Raw genomic sequence first — 19,266 nt, 5'->3', positions numbered from 1 at the left:
TAGCCCAGCTTCAAGAATTATAGGTAATAGTATATTATGCAACGAGCATTTAATGATGGTCATTATGAAGCGAGTATGAGGGATACGAAACGAGCCGTACGCGGCGAGACCGTATGTGATATAGAGTACGAGCTTCATAATGATAATTAAATGCAAGTTGTATACACTATTGTTTCTATGATCATTCTTAACAAAAAATATATTCAAATTTATTAATTTTGCAACACAAACAAATTAAGTAGTTTGTCAGTTTGACAGTTTGTTTACATATTGAGAACTGTCGAAGCGTATGTATTTGACTCGGCTTTCTTCACTGCGCGTGTACCACCTTTATCGCGATTTTATTGGTTAAAAATCTGTATCTTAATAAAAATCTGTATCATAATGAAGTTCATTATGATACAGGTATAGTAATTTTACTACAAAAGCGATATTACCTAGGTCAAAATTTTTGACGTAAGAGAACTGTCAAAACATTAGAATGTGACTTTTCATTATTGCCATATTTATAATAATAATAAATTATAATAATAATAAATTAATAAATATTATATAAATAATATAATTAATAATAAATAAAAATAATTATAATAAACATGGCAATAATGAAAAGTCACATTCTAATGTTTTGACAGTTCTCTTACGTCAAAAATTTTGACCTACGTAATATCGCTTTTGTAGTAAAAATACTATAGTAATTGATATATTGTAGTATGAGAATAGAAAAAGCAATTTATTCCTGCTTCACAGTAATTTTCGGTTATATCACAACAGGAGAACAGACATTTTCAAAAATGAAAATTATTAAAAATGGAGAATGCCTGGGACCTCATAGCTTGGATTGCCTAGGGGCCTCAAGATTCTTAATCCAGGTCTGGTATACCTTATTTAAGTATTTTCAGACGCATAGTCTAAAAATATTTGACAACCATTCTCGCAGAGAATGCTCCTCCAGCAGCTTTCAGCTCCTCAATTGTGGGAAGCCTTAAAAGAACTTAAAATAGATTGGCACCTGTTATAGATTATTATCGAAATACATATATTGATTTAGTGACAAAACTCACCATTACTCGTTAAAACTCCAAGCCCAATCCAGTCTTCGAGCATTCGATAAAATATACCTTTCTGGTTATGTTTTGAGTTTGATAAAACAAGCTACAAACAAAATAGGTTATCACAGTCAGTAAACGAATACTTAAAAACTTACCTGTATATCCTCTGGAGTGGTTAAGTTAACGATAGCGAAACCAAAGGCATATTTCTTGTATATAGGAAAATAGGTATTACATAGCTCTCTGTCTCGTTGGAAAACTCGCTCTAAAATTAGAGAATTTTTTAGTTAACACTTTCTTCTTAATAGGTTCCTATGGGAGATACATCGACAATAATTGACACAATATCAGGAGAAATGCTGTAGTCACTAGGAGACAAAGTATTACATATCATTCATTTAACTATGTAGCTGTTTGGAATTCGGGATAATGGTCATCTGATTGATATCTGTTGTCACCAAAACGAAGTTGCAACCAATGAACACCACAGCGTATGCAATGCAATACCGTATGTGCAAAGTGTGCAATGCACACGGGCGCCATCCTTTAGGGGCGCCAAAACCCGGTGTCAAAAATTGCAAAAAAAAGCAAAGAAACAAAAAACAAAAATTAATTTTAAAATAAAGTTGAGAAATTAAATAGGATTCAGTTTCAACAGACACGAAATTTTATTAGTATATCATCCAGTTACTGCCGATTCCCATTTGCGACAACATGTCAGAAGTCAGGCATTTTAATTTATTTTGTTATGCTTTTATTCTGTTTGTTTCGTTTTGATATTTTAGCCTACTAATAATATTCCATATACTTACGGTTTTTGTTGTAAATTTTAAAGAAGCGCTTATATTGACATAAAATTTGTCATACACATAGCTAACAAGAAAAGAAGCGATACCTACTGTGCCGATGGGGTACTCTCAGGGGTGAGAAAACATTCCTTCAAAATAAGTCCGGAATTGGATAAACTGACTAATTCTAAGCAAGTTTTGTTGTATAGAGATTTTCACTAAGTCAATTCTTTTCGAGTTATTTGCGAGTGACTATGTTCATTTTTCAACAAAAAACCCCGTTGTTAGACGGTTTTTCGCAATTAAAAAATAATTATTTTATCGAATACTCTTAGCAAAAATATAGCTTACAAGAAAGTGAAAAAAATCATCTATATGAAGTCTGCAAAACCCAGTAGAAGCAGAGTTGTAGCTAATGAAAAGTAGGTTCTTGTTCGCCAAATTCCAAATCGAATATTTCAACGTGAAATAACCAAAAAATTAAGCACTTTTCGGGGAAAACTCATTTTAACTTCTTTAAAATGTTTAAGAAAAACTTTATTTATATGATCTGTAATTTTCATCGGTTTAAGTGCTCATTTTTGAAAAAATTTGGTTTTAAAGTATTTTTTTTTCAATCTTGAAAACATTTCTTCTTCCAAATAACTTTAAAATTAATTAGTGATACCAAAAATCTCAAGCAGTAAAAAAATGTAGATTTTGCTTTTCTGAATATTTTGGATGTTTTGTTTTCCTGTAAGACAAAAATTGGAAGATACGGCTGTTCAAATTTTGCATACACTCATGATTAGTGACTCGTTCAGCCCTTTCGCGCATTTAACTACAGCCCTTTTCAAAAATAAGCACTTTGAACCGATGAAACTTCAGATCATATAAACAATACATAAGTAAAGTAACTTGTGATGAAGCGGTAACGAATAATTTCATTTGGGATGCTAACTAGGGGGTGGTTTTTATGATTTTTTACCAAAAAAGGGACTAACATTATTTTTAACATACTTACTTTTGATGTTAAAAAAATATAGCTTCTTATAAACACTTTAAAGTTGTAATTAGTTTTCCCTGATAAGTGCTTGATTTTTTGGTTATTTCACGTTAAAATATTTGATTTGTAATTTGAGAAATAAGAACCTCCTTTTTATCAGCTACAACTCTGCTTCTACTGGGTCTTCAGACTTCATATATACAGTATGTCCCTGTCAGTTGTATCCATATGGAAAACTTTTTTATTATTAATTTTACGAAAAAAAGTTATTCTTTATAAAAAGCTCTGCATGGTCCAAAACTTAAGATTTAACCATCAAATATCAAATTTTTTGAATATTATACGAGATATGTCAAAAAGTTTGAATTTCACTCAATAGTAAAGTAGCTTTATTTTTCACAATATTGAAAATTGCTATTATGAAAAGTTGTTTGGAATTAAAAACTTTATTCTAGTATGCAATTACATCCTTCTAATTGAAAATTTTTTTTTTGAAAAATTATGGATAACGAACATTATTTTCAGTTATTTTAATTCAGATAACTCTTTTGTTATTAATTTTACGAAAAAAAGTTATTCTTAATAAAAAGTTCTGCATGGTCTAAAATCTAAAATACAACCATCTTTTGTCAAATTTTATCAATTTTATACGAGGTATGTCAAAAAATATGAATTTCGCTCAAGAGTAAAATACGTTTATTTTTCACAATATCAAAAATTGTTATTATGAAAAGTTATTTAGAATTAAAACCTATGTTTCAGTATGTAATTACATCCTTCTAATTGAAATATTCTAAACTATAAAGGTACTTTACTTTTGATCTAAATTTTTCTTTTTTGACATACCTCGTATAAAATTGATAAAATTTGATATAAGATGGTTGTATTTTAAGTTCTAGACCATCCAGAACTTTTTATTAAGAATCACTTTTTTTCGCAAAATTAATAATAAAAGACTTATCAGAATTGAAATAACTGAAAAAATAATGATAGTTATCCATAATTTCTCAAAAATAATTTTATTCAATTAGAAGGATGTAATTGCATATTAGAATATAGTTTTTAATTCCAAACAACTTTTCATAATAGCAATTTCCAATATTACGAAAAATAAAGCTACTTTACTCTTGAGTGAAATTCAAACTTTTTGACATACCTCGTATAATATTCAAAAAATTTGATATTTGATGGTTAAATATTAGGTTTTGGACCATGCAGAGCTTTTTATAAAGAATAACTTTTTTTCGTAAAATAAATAATAAAAAAGTTTTCCATATGGATACAACTTACAGGGACATACTGTATGTACTTACACCATTTCTTTTCACTTTTTTAGGAGCTATATTTTTTTGATAAAATACTAACTTTTTGAGTTATTTGCGAAAATCCGTCTAAAAACTTATTTTTTTTTGTTGAAAAATGAACATAAATTGACTTGCAAATAACTTGAAAACTATTGAAAAGTATACAGAGAAAAATCTTTATAGAAGAAAATTTATTTAAAATTAGTCATTTTATCCAATTCCGTACTTTTTTGAACTTATGTTTTTTCACAACCAAGAAGGGGTGAAACTCACATTCTAAAGTTCAGTTTTCTGGTTTATTTCAAGCACCTACCTACCTTCAAAAAATAAGTAAAAAACATGATCCAAAATGCCTTAAGGGGCGCCAAAATCCTTTTTTGCACACAGGCGCCAGTACCCTTTACGGAGGCCCTGAGCGTATGGAATAACGTTAGAAAGAGTCCACAATATTACCTATTTGGGCGCCAATGTTAACTATAACTGGGATATAAATAGAGAATAGAGAACTTCATAGCAAAGGTTGGCGATAACTTCTGAAAAGTCTTCTCTATTTTGGGCTTTTCTTATTAGACTTTGAAAGTCTAACATCTTTGATATTGCGCAGCCAGGTCATTTATCGTCTACCCGGACAGTAACTTCCTTATATTTTCCCTTCTATAATAAGTTGAAGGAAGTTATACTTGTCGGGTCTAAATATGTGTCCAAAATAAGATGTTTTACGTTTCTTGACAATTTCTGTGAGTTCACGTTCTCTATTCATACGCCTTAAAACTTCTTCATTTCTAACTCGGTCGGTCCATGGAATTTTCAGCATACGACGAAATACCCATATCTCAAAGCTCTCTAAACGTCATAACGAGCTGACTGTTAACGTCCATGCTTCCATGCCGTGTAATAGTACACTATATACATAACACTTTAATCATGCGGTATCGTAGGGACAGATCAAGATTGCAGGCAGTGAGTAACTGTCGCATCTTTAAGAAGGTGTTTCTTGCCTGTTCTATTCTACATTTAATCTCTTGTTATTGGTCCAAGGTTTCATGTCAATAACATCCTATGTAGGTACTAAAACTTTTTCCCTTGTTCAACAAGATTCTTGTTAACTAGGATATTTATACACTCACACTATATAACGAAACTTATATGGAATCACCTGTTATTTTTTATTATTTTAAGTAAATTAATGCTAAATTAAATTTTCTTCCATCACATCTCTCAGGAGTCTAACCACAGGTTATAGAATCAAATTAACATACCTGCGAGCTATTAAAGTTGGTTGGATGAAAATTAAAGAATTTTTTACCTATCATAATTCCTTTCCAAACTTCCTCTTTTATATTTATGAACAAATCTGGTAGTTTCCGTTCTTGCTTGTCTTCCTCACCCTCTACGTACACGAATTCGTTAATCATCTGATTTTACACATCCTACTTTCGTTTGACAATAGCACACTTTTCCAAATTCCAATGTTCCAGTTTTGGTGTTGAAGACACAAATTTACGTGATCAATATTGTGCATGGTGATCTCAACAGAGAAAACTAAATCGATAGTGGTATTAACGGAACCGAGACGATGTAAATTGGTCGTAAATAACAAAATAATACAACAAGTGATGGAAACAGAATATTTACTTGGAAATAAAACTGTCAAGCTACGGAAAAGTGGAAGAAGAGGTACAAAAACAAGTGAACATGGCGAACAGAGACGCAGGATGTATCAACAACACAATCTGGAGAAACAAATACCTCACAATGGAAACGAAAACCAGCATATATAAATCAACAATAAGACCGATAATGACGTATACAGCGGAAACAAGAGCAGATACGGCTAAAACGCAAAGACTGCTGGAAACAGCAGAAATGAAAGTCTTACGAAAAATAACAAACCAAACTCTAAGAGACAGAGTAAGAAGTGAGGAAATACGAGCGGGATGTGGTATAGAAGAAATAAACATGTGGACCAAAAGAAGAAAAATATAATGGAATCAACACATAGAAATAATGACAGAAAATAGAATAGTACGAATAGCAAGAGACAAATCGCCAAATGGAAGAAGGTAATTGGGACGACCGAGGAAAAGATGGTCAGAAAATGTCAATTGAGGCTAAAAACCGAAGTAAAGCAGATATTGAGCCTATTTATAAAGTAGGAAGAAGAAGAAGAATATTGTGCTGCCGTATTCTCTGGATTCCATAACTTCCTCCTGCCATACAGGGTGTCCCAAACTAATTTAGCCACGCAATATCTCTTAAACGAATAGAGATTTTCGAATGGGACAAAAAGTGGTCTATTCTACTTATAATACACTTTAATATGGCGTAGAAAAAAAATCATCCCCTAAATATTCATCCCTTAGTTACAACCCCTAACTTTAATTTTTTAAATAGCACCCTGTATATTTTTTTATAGTTTTGGATGTGGTTTTCTATTGTCTATTCATCACATTTTTTTAAAATAAAATCGGTTCGTAAATAACCAAGAAAATATCAGTTTAGTTTTGTTAATTATGTGTCCCAGACTAATTTATCCAGGCTATATTTCTTAAACGAGTAGAGATTTTCGAATGGGAGAAAAACTGATCCATTACATTTTAATACACTTTAATATGGCGTAGAAAAAAAAATATCCCCTAAATATTCATCCCTCAGTTACAACCCCTAACTTTATTTTTTTAAATAGCACTCTGTAAGTTAGGGATGAATATTTAAAGGATGCATTTTTTTTACTCCATATGAAAGTGTGTTACAAATGGAATAGATCAGTTTTTGTCCCATTCGAAAATCTCTATTCGTTTAAGAAATATAGCCTGGATAAATTAGTCTGGGACACACAATTAACAAAAATTAACTGATAGTTTCTTGGTTATTTACGAACCGATTTTATTTTCAAAAAATGTGTTGAATAGACAATAGAAAACATCCAAAACTATAAAAAAATATACATGGTGTTATTAAAAAAATTAAAGTTAGGGGTTGTAACTAAGGGATAAATATTTAGGGGATGATTTTTTTGTACGCCATATTAAAGTGTATTACAAGTAGAATATATCACTTTTTGTCCCATTCGAAAATCTCTATTCGTTTAAGAGATATAGCGTGGCTAAATTAGTCTGGGACACCCTGTATAGTCTTTGGGCACAGCAACTCTTCTTCTTCTCGTTTCAACTAAAATATTTACACCTATAGCTTCCAAAAGCTGCAGGTTTCAAATACATAGTGATTCCATATAAGTTTGGAAGAGTGTAGATAGCTTAATGGGAAGTTCAAAAGCAAGGGAGGTAGAGAAACGTTAAATGGAGGAATGGGTAAAATATTACTCAGAGTTAATACAAACAAAAATATATCTATATACATATTTTCTCAACTTACGAAATAAGAGACACACAAACACAAGTTGCGGATTTTTGAAAACGAAATAAGGAATGTGCTAAAAAGGAAAAAGGATGAAAAATAGGTCAGCTGGCCCTAGAGACATACTTCTGTCTTAATAAAAGAATTAAAACAAATTTTAACAAATGCTAGTTCGATAAAGAAAAACTACCAAGGAATCGAAAATTGGCTACTTGAGCTGGGTACATAGAAAGGAAAAAGGCCCCAATAATTATTATATAGGAATATATGTCACACCATATGTGTAACCGGATTAACAGAGAAAAAATGTGGGGAATATTAAAGAGATATGGAATTCCATTAAAATACATAAGAATTATCAAAATGTTCTATGAAAACTATACAGCACAAATCATGCACAATGGGAAACTCACAGAACCAATCAACATAGACAGTGGAGTCAGACAGGGGTGTATTCTATCTCCAACCATATTTTTGATCTTAATCGACTGGGTCATGAAGAAGGCAACGAAAAATAAAACAGGAATTAGATGGAATGCTTTCGGTCAGCTTGAAGATCTAGATTTTGCGGATGATATACAGAGTGAGTTTTATGTATTGAAACACTCAATTATCTCGAAAACGGCTTGGACGATTTTTATATATTTTGGTAGGTAGGGGTTTTATAATGCGGCCGATATTATAATGCTAATTACATTGTTGTCATATTTTCCAATTTTCTGGAAATCTAATGAACTCTCTTATTTGAAATGTAATATCCTGTATATTTTTTGCGTTTTGAAGTCCTTAAGAAATACTGATTATTTTTTATGTTATATTCCCTACACCTAAATGCCATAATATCCGAGTTATTGCTACATTTATTTAAAAAAAAAATTAAACAAATTATAACAATAAATTTTTTTGGCCCGGGTAAACACTATTTTAGGTTGTTTGGATCATTGGGAACAAAAAAATCTTTTGTAATTTTTCTCTGAAATTAATCGTTACAAACAATTTAAAACTGAAAAAAAAAATCGAATAATGACGATTTTCAAGGTTCAAGAACACAAGTAAAAAATATAATTTTTAAAATTTTAAAGTACCTAAATTCAAACCCAACTCTTCTTCTAATAGCTTGCCATAAGATTTTTTGCCTCCTTTTATTGTATAACATCGCATTTTAATTTTTAATGAAGTGCATATGAGAAAACGGGCGATCGGGCTGCATTAACAACTAAAAAACTATGTTTTAAAATGAAACAATCTCAAATCGGCTCAAATCTCTTCTATAGGCAACTGATAAAATAAGCCTTGAGCTTGAATTTGGGTACTTCGCAGTTTCAAAAATAGCATTGTTAATGTGTGTTCTTGAATCTTGAAAATCGTCATTATTCGATTTTTTTCAGTTTTAAATTGTTTATAACTCGAAAACGATTCATTTTAGAGAAAAATTACAAAAGATCTTTTTCCACTTACCTCTACCGAAAGTATACTTTTCAGGAACTGATTGTAGGGAGTTGTACCTTTCCTCCCTAGGGAGGAAAATATTTTTCCTCCCTAGTAAGGAAAAGTAAAAGTGACGTCATGGTATTTCATTCATGAAATATAACTTATTGACGCCCTGTATAATATATATTTTCTATTACGTAAATATCTATACATTTTAACGTTTATTTATAAAACACCCTGTATTTTGCAAAATGGTAAAAACCAGTAAATTGTTATTTTGATTTAACAATGTTTACATTAATAATTTGACTTATATTTGACAGTTGACAGTTATATTGTACTTACTTGTTAGTTTTAGTTCTAATAAATTTTGTTGGTTAGTTACATAAATAAATTAAGTAAAAATGAAAAAATGACTTGTTATTTGAGGAAGGTGGAAAAACCATATGTATAACATGGGAGTAAAGTGTCTTTTCCTCCCTTGAATGATTACTGCCCTCCGCTACGCGTCGCAGTAGCGGAGTAGCTCCGCTACGCGCCGGGCAGTAAACTTCATTCTCGGGAGGAAAAGTAGCACTTTACTCCCTTTTTATACAAATAGCTATTTTGTTCCCAATGATCCAAACAACCTAAAATAGTGTTTACCCGGGCCAAAAAATTGATTTTTATAATTTGTTTAATTTTTTTTTAAATAAATGTAGCAATAACTTCAAACTTATGGCATTTAGGTATAGGTATAGGGAATATAACATAAAAAATAATCGGTATTTCTTAAGGACTTCAAAACGCAAAAAATATACAGGGTGATTCATTTGAAATAAGGAAGTTCATTAGATTTCCAGAAAAACGGAAAATATGACAACAATGTAATTAGCACTATAATATCGGTCACATTAGAAAACCCCCACCTACAAAAATCTATAAAAATCGTGGAAGCTGTTGCCGAGATAATTGAGTGTTTCCATACATAAAACTAACTCTGTATGTCTGGTGTCCGAAAAAAGACAACATATGCAGATAAAAACAGAAAAGGTGACAAAAGTAGCAAGAAAAATAGGATTAGAGATTAACACAAGAAAAACCAAATTTATGAAGATAAATACGGAAAGAGAAATGGGTATATTCATTGAAGGAGAAGAAGTAGAAAATGTACAGAAGTTTTGCTATCTGGGAAGCATAATTGACGCTAGCGGTGGAATATAAGAGGAAATTATTGGAAGGATAACTAAAGCCCAAAACGCGTTCTATGTGCTGAAGAAAACATGGGAGTCCAATAAATTAACAACCAAAACCAAAATCAGAATATTTAATACAAATGTAAATAGCATTTTGCTATATGCAGCAGAAACTTGGAAAATAAAGAAAATATTATACAAAAGGTTCAAACATTTGTAAATAGATGCCTTAGACGAATATTATAGATATTTAGATAGAAAATTTATTAGATAAATCGGATAAGTAATAAGGAACTTTGGAGAAAAACTAATCAAGAGCCGATAGCTAAAACGATAAATAGACGCAAATGGAAGTTTATTGGACACACGTTAAGGAAAAATGAAGGTGATATAACCAAACAAGCCCTGGATTACCAACCAACTGGAAAAAGGAAACAAGGCAGACCAATGTCATCCTGGAAAAGAAATATTACCAGAGAGCTAGAAGACAATGGGTTAACATGGAAAGAGGTGAAAGCCCTGGCCAGAAACAGAGATGAATGGAGGGGGACTGTAGAGGCCCTATGTTCCAAATGGAATCAAGAGGAGTAAAGTAAGTAAGTATGTGTCACACCTATGGTTAGCATAACTCAGTAGATATAGATAAAATTATATTATTGGATTAAAATGTTTTACCTGATGAATCTAAATTGTAGGCTGTTCCTATAATAGGCAAACCTTTGGGTCCGGGAATGGCCATTACATGTTTCCAAAATAATCGATTTTTTCGCTTTTTATTCACTAACCACATACAGGCTACACAAACTAGAATAATCAACACGACCCAAGACATTGTTATCCGAATAAAAGTGCGTACCTACTAATTGTTTATTTATTATAATCATAGTGAAGACAAAAAAATCACAAAGGTCACACGATATCGGCAGTCATTAGTTTGAAAATTGTTAAATTTTCCTAGATACTTTTTTGGTAATTTACACTGAATGATATACCGGTTGTCCTAGCTTTTACAATGTTTACCTACTTATTTGTTCATTACATACCTGTGTATTTTTAAATTTTATTAAAAATAGATTTTAATAATTTTCACTAATTTTGAGTCATTTTTACTAAACTTTTGCTCATAATTGTTTAAACGGAAATGATTTCAAAACCTGGACTAAAGAGTCAAGCTCGACTTTTTGATATTCTTCCATTGACATGCCTCATGTACTATTTCTGCGACTATAATATGGCACTTCCGGTTAGAACTTTTTAACCGGAAATTATATAAAAACCAAAAGTATCCATTTGTTCTTATCTTGCTGAGGCACATCGAATAATATATCGCTTATACTATTTCGGCGACTTTTAAACAGTACTTCCGGTTGCAACTCTAAAACCGGAAGTCCTATGTCAAATTTTTCATCTTTAGTACCATCCTTGGGTTATAAGCTTTTATTCAACATCTCATTTGTCGTTCTATCTGTATCAATAACGGAGTAGTTATACAGATGGACAGATAGTCATGAAACCGGAAGTATATATTTATTCTGGTCTTGCGAAGGCGCGTTGAATAATATATCACTTGTACTATTCTGGTGACTTTAACACAGTACTTTCGGTTGCATTTCTAAAACCGTAAGTTTTAGGTCAAATTTCTCACCTTTAGTACCATCCTTGTATTATAAGCTTTCATTCGACACCTGATTTGTCATTCTATCTGGTATAATGACGGAGGAGTTGACTTTATAGACAGACGGATATACGGACAGACAGACAGACGGACGGGGAGAAAGGTGTAAATAATTCAACGTTTTCACATTTTTCACTAAGTAAAGTAATCAGTGGTTAAAATAACTTAAAACTTTGTACAAAAAAGTATCACAATTTATTAATCTTAACATGGCAGCCATAAATTAGTAAAATAAATAACTATTTTCTAGGTATAAACTTGATTTTGATCCCAAATGCTGGTCTTAATACAAAATCTTGCTTGTGGACAAGAGTTTTCTGTGTTGTCACTGGTTCCAGTTTAAACCGCCTTAATACCCCACATAGAGCCGCTTTGAGCTCAAGAATGGCGAACTTTTGACCTACAAATTAAATAATAATATTTAGTTTTATTAATAATATTAACATTGTAACGTAACAAAGGTCACATCTTTGCTATTTTATTTTTAAATAATTATTTTACTTTATTGTCTTTAATATTTCATTAATAATTATTATCTTCTGTATTCGTTTTAACTTGCTTTTTCGTTAAAAACTTGTTTGGCGCTCGTTCTATAGGCAACTCTCTTTTCATTTAAATCATCTACTGAACGTACCCTGTATATCCTTACTCTCTAGATATCTGTCGTTTAATACGGAACATGGTTGTCCATCTACTCATACTTTGCGCTGTCATATGTCATGTCATACAAGCATTCATTTGGGAAATGTACCGATAGAAAGGGTTGATAAATACAAATACCTAGGAACCTGGATTTCACAGAAAAATGATCAAACAACAGAAATAAGGACCAGGATAGAAATAGCAACAAATAAATTTGTAAAAATGAAAACAGTTCTCTGCAACAAAGACCTTAGCTTAGAACTGAGAGTAAGAGCTTTGAGATGCTACGTGTTCTCGATACTACAATATGGACTTGAAAGCTGGACATTAAAGCAAGAACACATCAATAAGCTACAGCCATGTGAAATGTGGTGTTACAGAAGGATGCTTAGAATAGCATGGACACAGAGGAAAACGAACACGGAAGTACTGCGAGAAATGGGTAAAGAATGCAAAATAATAAACAGAATAAAAATAAGAAAGTTACAATATCTGGGATACGTAATGAGGGGACCGCGATATGAAATGCTAAGACTGATAATACAGGGAAAGATAAGAGCCGGAAGGAGTATAGGAAGAAGGAGAGTGTCATGGTTAAAGAATTTAAGGGACTGGTTTAGATGCAGTTCTATAGAACTCGTTAGAGCAGCGGTGGATAGAGTAAAGATAGTGATGATGATATCCAACCTCCGATTAGGAGACGGCACTTGAAGAAGAAGATGTCATGTCAATGAAAGTGGCAATTAGTAATGGAGGGGAAATTAATTTATTTAAAGAGATGAGCCCATCACATTTCCATTTTATTTTCATATTCTCTCTTGGGGTAAGAAAATTCATTATTTTTTTTGTAATCTCGGTTCAACATATAACAGTTTTTCTAATATTTTTTTTATATCTAACCTACCATCTTGTAAAAGCATGTGTTCTGATAGTTTAGCTTTAAATATATATTTTTAACTTACATATATGCATGGTTAATCAAATTATTTGACTAGTCCCGTCAGTATTAATTTTACTTTATTCCTTTGCCAATTACTACTTTTTACGATTATTTGGCAAAGGCTCGTTTTTCGTTTTTCTTCTTGATGTGTGTTTTTATCTTATAGATTTTTGAAAAAAAAAACCACTTTTCTCCCTCCGGGAGCTTCAAGCATCCTCAAATCGCCGGCGATACAAGAAACAGGAACATGTTATCCAGACTGCAACCACACCACCTAGACTGCAACGACCAACACCTGTAGGCCTGGTGGCCCTGCACACCTACAACACCAGATCCAGTTGCAGAACCAACAGCAGTACCATTCGACATCAAGAAGTTACCATCGAACCAATACCAAACGCCATAAGTATCATCTACAAATTGTTAGTTTTTGGCAAGAATTTGAATATATTTGTTAAGGCATTTAATAAGTCATATTTTTATTATATCTTTATTGAACAATAAACACGATTAGTTAAAAGTGTTGTTTTGTTTGCTTCCATTCTAAATTTTTAGAGTTCATATCTAAGATTAGGACAAGACGAACAAACACCCTGAGAGACTGAGCTAATCTAGGGTGAACGATAGCTATCTTAGTTCGTTGAAATATTATTTTCAATTAGCTGGGGTAGTCTATTGACTTATTCGTTTCAACATGTAGATACAGGGTGATTGATTAGTAGGGTAAAGCTCAATAGCTCCGCTATAGTAATAGATAGCAATAAAAGTTAAAAACAACAATTTTAGCCACCTTTGAGCTTCACATTACAAAATTAGTTAGAATGTTACAGGGTGTTCGATATCACAGTGGCAGACCTAACTTATGTTTTTTTTTTAAATGGAACACCCTATATTTTATTTTATATTCGAAATCCTGTTTAAAAATATAAAGGTTTGTAATGTTATACAGGGTATTTACAAAGTTATAACCAATTTTGTATGAAAATCGTAACAAGTTCAACTCCCTCTATAAATAAAAATTAGCACAACAGGAATGGTTTATTAATGCCATATTTTTTATTTATTGTCAAAATTTTTAAGAATTATTGATATTGCTAATTTTCTTTATATCAAATACAGGATGAGTCAAAACGCAAGTACATTATTTTCTCAGTAATGTTAAATGGAACACCCTGTATTTTATATCAATACTGAAAAGTAACATTAACGTATTTTAATTTTTATATAACATTCCCTATGCCCAAATTTATTAGTTTTCGAGATATTTTCATTTTTCAGAGCAAATTATTTTAGGTGTTTTAATTTATCTAAATTTTAAGTAAGCCATGACTGAATTGACAATTGAAGATTACCGATTATCAATCCGGTAATCAATATTACACTGTAGCAAATAAAGAAATAAAAATAATTTATTAGTAATAAATTTTACAAAAAAAAAACACAAAATACAATATTTTGTGAAGACAATTAAATAGTACATTTGCGGTACGGATACAGTACTTTTAAACTTGTATGTAAATGTAACAATGTAACAAATAAAGAACGAAACATAATTTATCAGTAATACATTTTGCAAAAAAAACATGTTTGAAAAAATTAGAAGCTACTTTTAATAAAATATTTGAAAGGCCTCAACTCAGCAAGAATATTTATTGCATCTGATAGTCAGGCTGCTTTGAAGGCTCTGAAGTCCACAACTTACGAGTCAAAAATAGCCTGGAATTGCAAACAATCCCTTAAACAACTGGTAAGTCGCAACAAACTAACGTTGCTATGGGTGCCAGTGCATAAAGGAATTGTCGGAAATGAGATTGCCGATAGTCTCGCAAAGGAAGGAGCTTGTACTCCTTTCATCGGACCTGAACCATTTTGTGGCATACCAAAAAGCCGCATAATGGAAGAAGTTCGAAAATATGAAAAGGAACTCAGTGCAGCCTACTGGAAAAATGTTCCAGGACAAAGACAGGCAAAAAGGTTATTACGACCCTCTGCCCGGTACGCGAAATTACTCTTAGAGCTTCAGAAATCTGATCTCAGAGTAATCACAGGAATTCTCACTGGACACTGCTCACTCAGATATCATCTCTGTAAAATGGGCATACTGGACAGTGGGACATGTAGATTCTGCGATGAGGCAGATGAGACGTCAGAACATATTATCTGCAATTGCAGAGTAATTGTTCGGCAACGCCATAAATATCTGGAACAGGTATTCCTTGATCCTGATCAGATTACAAACCTAGCTCCAAAACGGATAATGGACTTTCTTAGAAGCCTAGATCTTTTGGACTAAAATATAGATGTAGGGTATACACAAAAGATCTTATAGGTCGCAGTGTAGTAAGGTCAACTGGGCCAATCGACTCCTTTTGCAATCTACAATCTAATAAAATATTTTTAATATTTAATTACATAAGGTGTTCAAAATTATCTCCTAACACATTTATGTACGCCTAAAAACGATCATTGAATGAGCTACTTACTCTACGGAGCATTTGTAAATTAACACATCGAAATACACTTTCTATTCTATTTTTCATCTCATCCCTTGTTGTTGGAGGTATTTTATAAACTTCATTATTAACGTAACCCCAAAAAAATCAGTCCAGTTTATTAAATTCTGGTGATTTGGGTGGCCACGCTACTCTTTCATTGAAAAATGAAAATATCTCGAAAACTAATAAATTTAGACATAGGGAATGTTATCTAAAAATTAAAGTACGGTAATGGTACTTTTCAATAGTGATATAAAATACAGGGTGTTTCATTTAAAATTACTGAGAAAATAATGTACTTGCGTTTTGACTCACCTTGTATTTGATATAAAGAAAATTAGCAATATCGACCATTCTTGAAAATTTTGACAATACGATAAACAATATGGCATTAATAAACCATTGTTGTTTTGCTTATTTTTATTTATACAGGGAGTTATTTTTATTTGTACAGGGGAACTTGTTACGATTTTCATATAAAATTGGTTATAACTTTGTAAATACCCTGTATAACATAACAAAACTTTATATTTTTGTGATGGAGAAGTTAACAGAATTTCCAAAAACTCTCGAATCCCCAGAATATGACGTGCCTTAGGAACCAGGTACCCCGATCTCTGTTCTGATGGCGTATTTGTGTTCAGCAGCCCCAAAAATCCATGGATAATAAACATCTGCAGCAATTGTATGCCGAAATCTGTCGAAACTCCAGAAGAGAACCTGCCTTAGGCACCAGGTGCTCCGTGGGTCGGATCTGATGGCGTATTCACATTCAGCAGCCCCAAAAACCTGTGAGTTTCAAGTTACATTAATTTAGTACCGAAAGTTCTCGAATCTCCAAAGGTACTTAGGCAACAGGTACACCGATGTCTGTTCTGATGGAGTATTCCTGTTCAGCAACTCCAAAAACGTATGAGTAATCCGTTTGCATCAATGTAGTACCGAAGACCTTCGAAACTCCAGGAGCCCCTTTCATTGACCTTAAAATCCAGGTGCTCCGGGAATCGGTTCTGATGGCATATTCGTGTTTAGAGACCTTAAAAACCCTCGAGTAATTTATTTGCATCAATTAAATGCCGAAAACCATCGAAACTCTAGAAGATGACGTCCCTTGCAGTGGCCCTGGCCACCACGTCCTCTGGAGATCAATTCTGATGGCATATTCGTGTTTAGCGATCCCAAAAATCCACCAGTAATCTGTTTATATCAATTTTATGCTGAAAACCCTCGAAACGCTAGATGATGACGTTCGTTGAAGGTCAAGGTAAGGTCAAAGTAAAGGTCACCATTGGATCGCCCGGAAAAAACCCAAGACTACTAGTACTTTTAATTAATCCAAAATCTACATGTTGCCAGATAACCAGTAACTTGGGAATTGGAATACCCGGTAAGTCTTATAATTTTCAGAGTTTGTGCCTCTATATCTTGAAAATCCTCCATACGATCGAGATGTGCCCATGAAAACTTTTTATCAGATTGCTTCAAAGAGTATTTTCCGAAAGTATGAACTAAATCCACGGAGACCTAAGTTTTATAAGTAAGGTTTGTGCGGGGTACTTTTGGAAATAAAAAAATAATTACTTTCTATGCATTCGTCTCTAATGATACAAAAATAAGATTGCCAAAATTATAGGTAAAAAGATATATTACCTATACAGTTCCTGCTTCCAGCACTGAACGGAATATAGGCATACGGATGCCTATCTTTACAATTCTCAGGCAGAAACCTATCTGGATTAAATTTGTCAGGGTCTTCGTAAATTTCAAGTCTTCTATGTAAATCGTGTATCATTATATGTATATAACATTACTTTGGAATTACATAACCCGTTTTTGTGTGTATTTCTTCACCTGCTACTCTTCCTATTAGTGTCACACTAGGATAGAGCCGCAGGCTTTCTTTAACGCACCTGTCCAAAAAGGGCATATTTTTAAGATCCTGAAATGTGGGGGGCTGTGATTCGCCTAGTACTGACACTATTTCTTCGTAGAGTTCTTCCTGAAACAAATTTTACAAAAATTTCAAATTACAGGATTTTTATCAAATTTTTATATACATAAAAATATAAAGATTAATCTATTGAAATAGTGCGTTGTCGAAAAGTTGGTCGAAAACACTTCGTCGACGGAAAATTAGTCGACAACATTTGGTGGAAAAAGAATTGGTCGAATGCACAATTCAATGAATGTACAATTTGTCGACGAACATTTTTGATCGAATGGATTTTTCGTCGACAAAGACCCAAAGGGAATAATACATGGCGGAAACACACCCATATATAAAGTTAGTTTCTTTGTACACTTCGCGTCATATAAAACTGGTACACTTTTTTTCCCAATGTAAACTTTGTAAACTTGTGTTAATTCAGACTGACAATTATTGTTCGTGAATCACTTCGTTGTTGCCATCACAGATAACGGAATTGCACTAAATCTAAATACAAAAAATAACGTTTAAAATGTATATTTCACACATATTGTGTAACACATATTGTAACACATATATTTAAATTACACACTTGTTTACTGTAAAAGTTATTCATTTTGTGTTAATTTCAAATCAAATTTTTAATTTTTCCAGTGTGTTTTATTTATTCTACACAATTTAATGCAGTTTTGTCCTACAATTTACGAGAAATCAATCACACCTCTCAATTTGACATTAAACATAATAATTTAAAGTCATGTCAAGATTTATTTCTAGCATTATTTTTGAATTGAAATATTTTCATAAATTATAATAAAACACGAATCAGTAGAGAGTTTTTGCACCTCTAAGGGCCGGTTGTTCGAACGCTAATCAACAATGATCATTATCAAATATTTAATTACTGTCACCAACTGTCAATGTCAAGTTTGATTGTGTTGCTGAAATCATAATTATTGATTACAATTATGAAATTACTTAATCAGTTATGTTAATAATTGTTATGTTAATTGATTAACTAATCTCATAATTTTAATCAATTATGTTTTCAGCAACCCAATAAAAGTTGACATTGACAGTTGGTGACAGTAATTAAATATTTGATAGTGATCATTGTTGATTAGCGTTCGAACAACCGGCCCTTAAAATAACCGCTGATTTTGGCTCCGCTATGGTTAACTTTATTAAGCATAACGATTACGGCAACGTTAAAAAGCAGAGTTTTTGCAGCCTGTCAAGTAGGTTTTTCGTGTCATCGTTATCGTTATTTAAACATAACCTCACTTCACAACGTTATTGTAATTTTAAGCATATACTTGAACAGTTTTTGATATTTTAATTTATAGTTCATCAAAATTAGAATCTATGTAGATGTAATTTTACTGATTTTTTTACATTCTGGAAACAAAGAAATTTAACCATTACTATAACGATAACGATAAGCACTACTTTAAACCTCCGTAAATTAAGGAATCCCTTATGTTTAATAACGATA

General features: G+C 32.1%; 1 protein-coding gene and 1 pseudogene across 1 annotated transcript in view; both read right to left on the bottom strand.

Annotated features, from left to right (window-relative positions):
• LOC126881691 (cytochrome P450 4C1-like) overlaps positions 1–10,935 on the bottom strand; it is a 39,693-nt gene extending 28,758 nt beyond the window's left edge. The window contains exons 1-3 of the mRNA XM_050646100.1: positions 10,768–10,935; positions 1,208–1,317; positions 1,065–1,155 (exon numbers count right to left, since the gene is read on the bottom strand). Coding sequence (XP_050502057.1) covers positions 1,065–1,155; positions 1,208–1,317; positions 10,768–10,924 — 358 coding nt within the window. The 5' untranslated portion in view covers positions 10,925–10,935. The remainder of the gene's footprint in view (positions 1–1,064; positions 1,156–1,207; positions 1,318–10,767) is intronic.
• Positions 10,936–11,939: 1,004 nt separating this feature from the next.
• Positions 11,940–19,266, bottom strand: part of LOC126881692 (cytochrome P450 4C1-like) — a 39,503-nt pseudogene continuing 32,176 nt past the window's right edge.

Source organism: Diabrotica virgifera, chromosome 3 (assembly GCF_917563875.1).
Source record: "Diabrotica virgifera virgifera chromosome 3, PGI_DIABVI_V3a".
NCBI classification, from domain to species: Eukaryota; Metazoa; Arthropoda; class Insecta; order Coleoptera; family Chrysomelidae; genus Diabrotica; species Diabrotica virgifera.
This window is presented reverse-complemented; position numbering and strand designations above follow the sequence as displayed.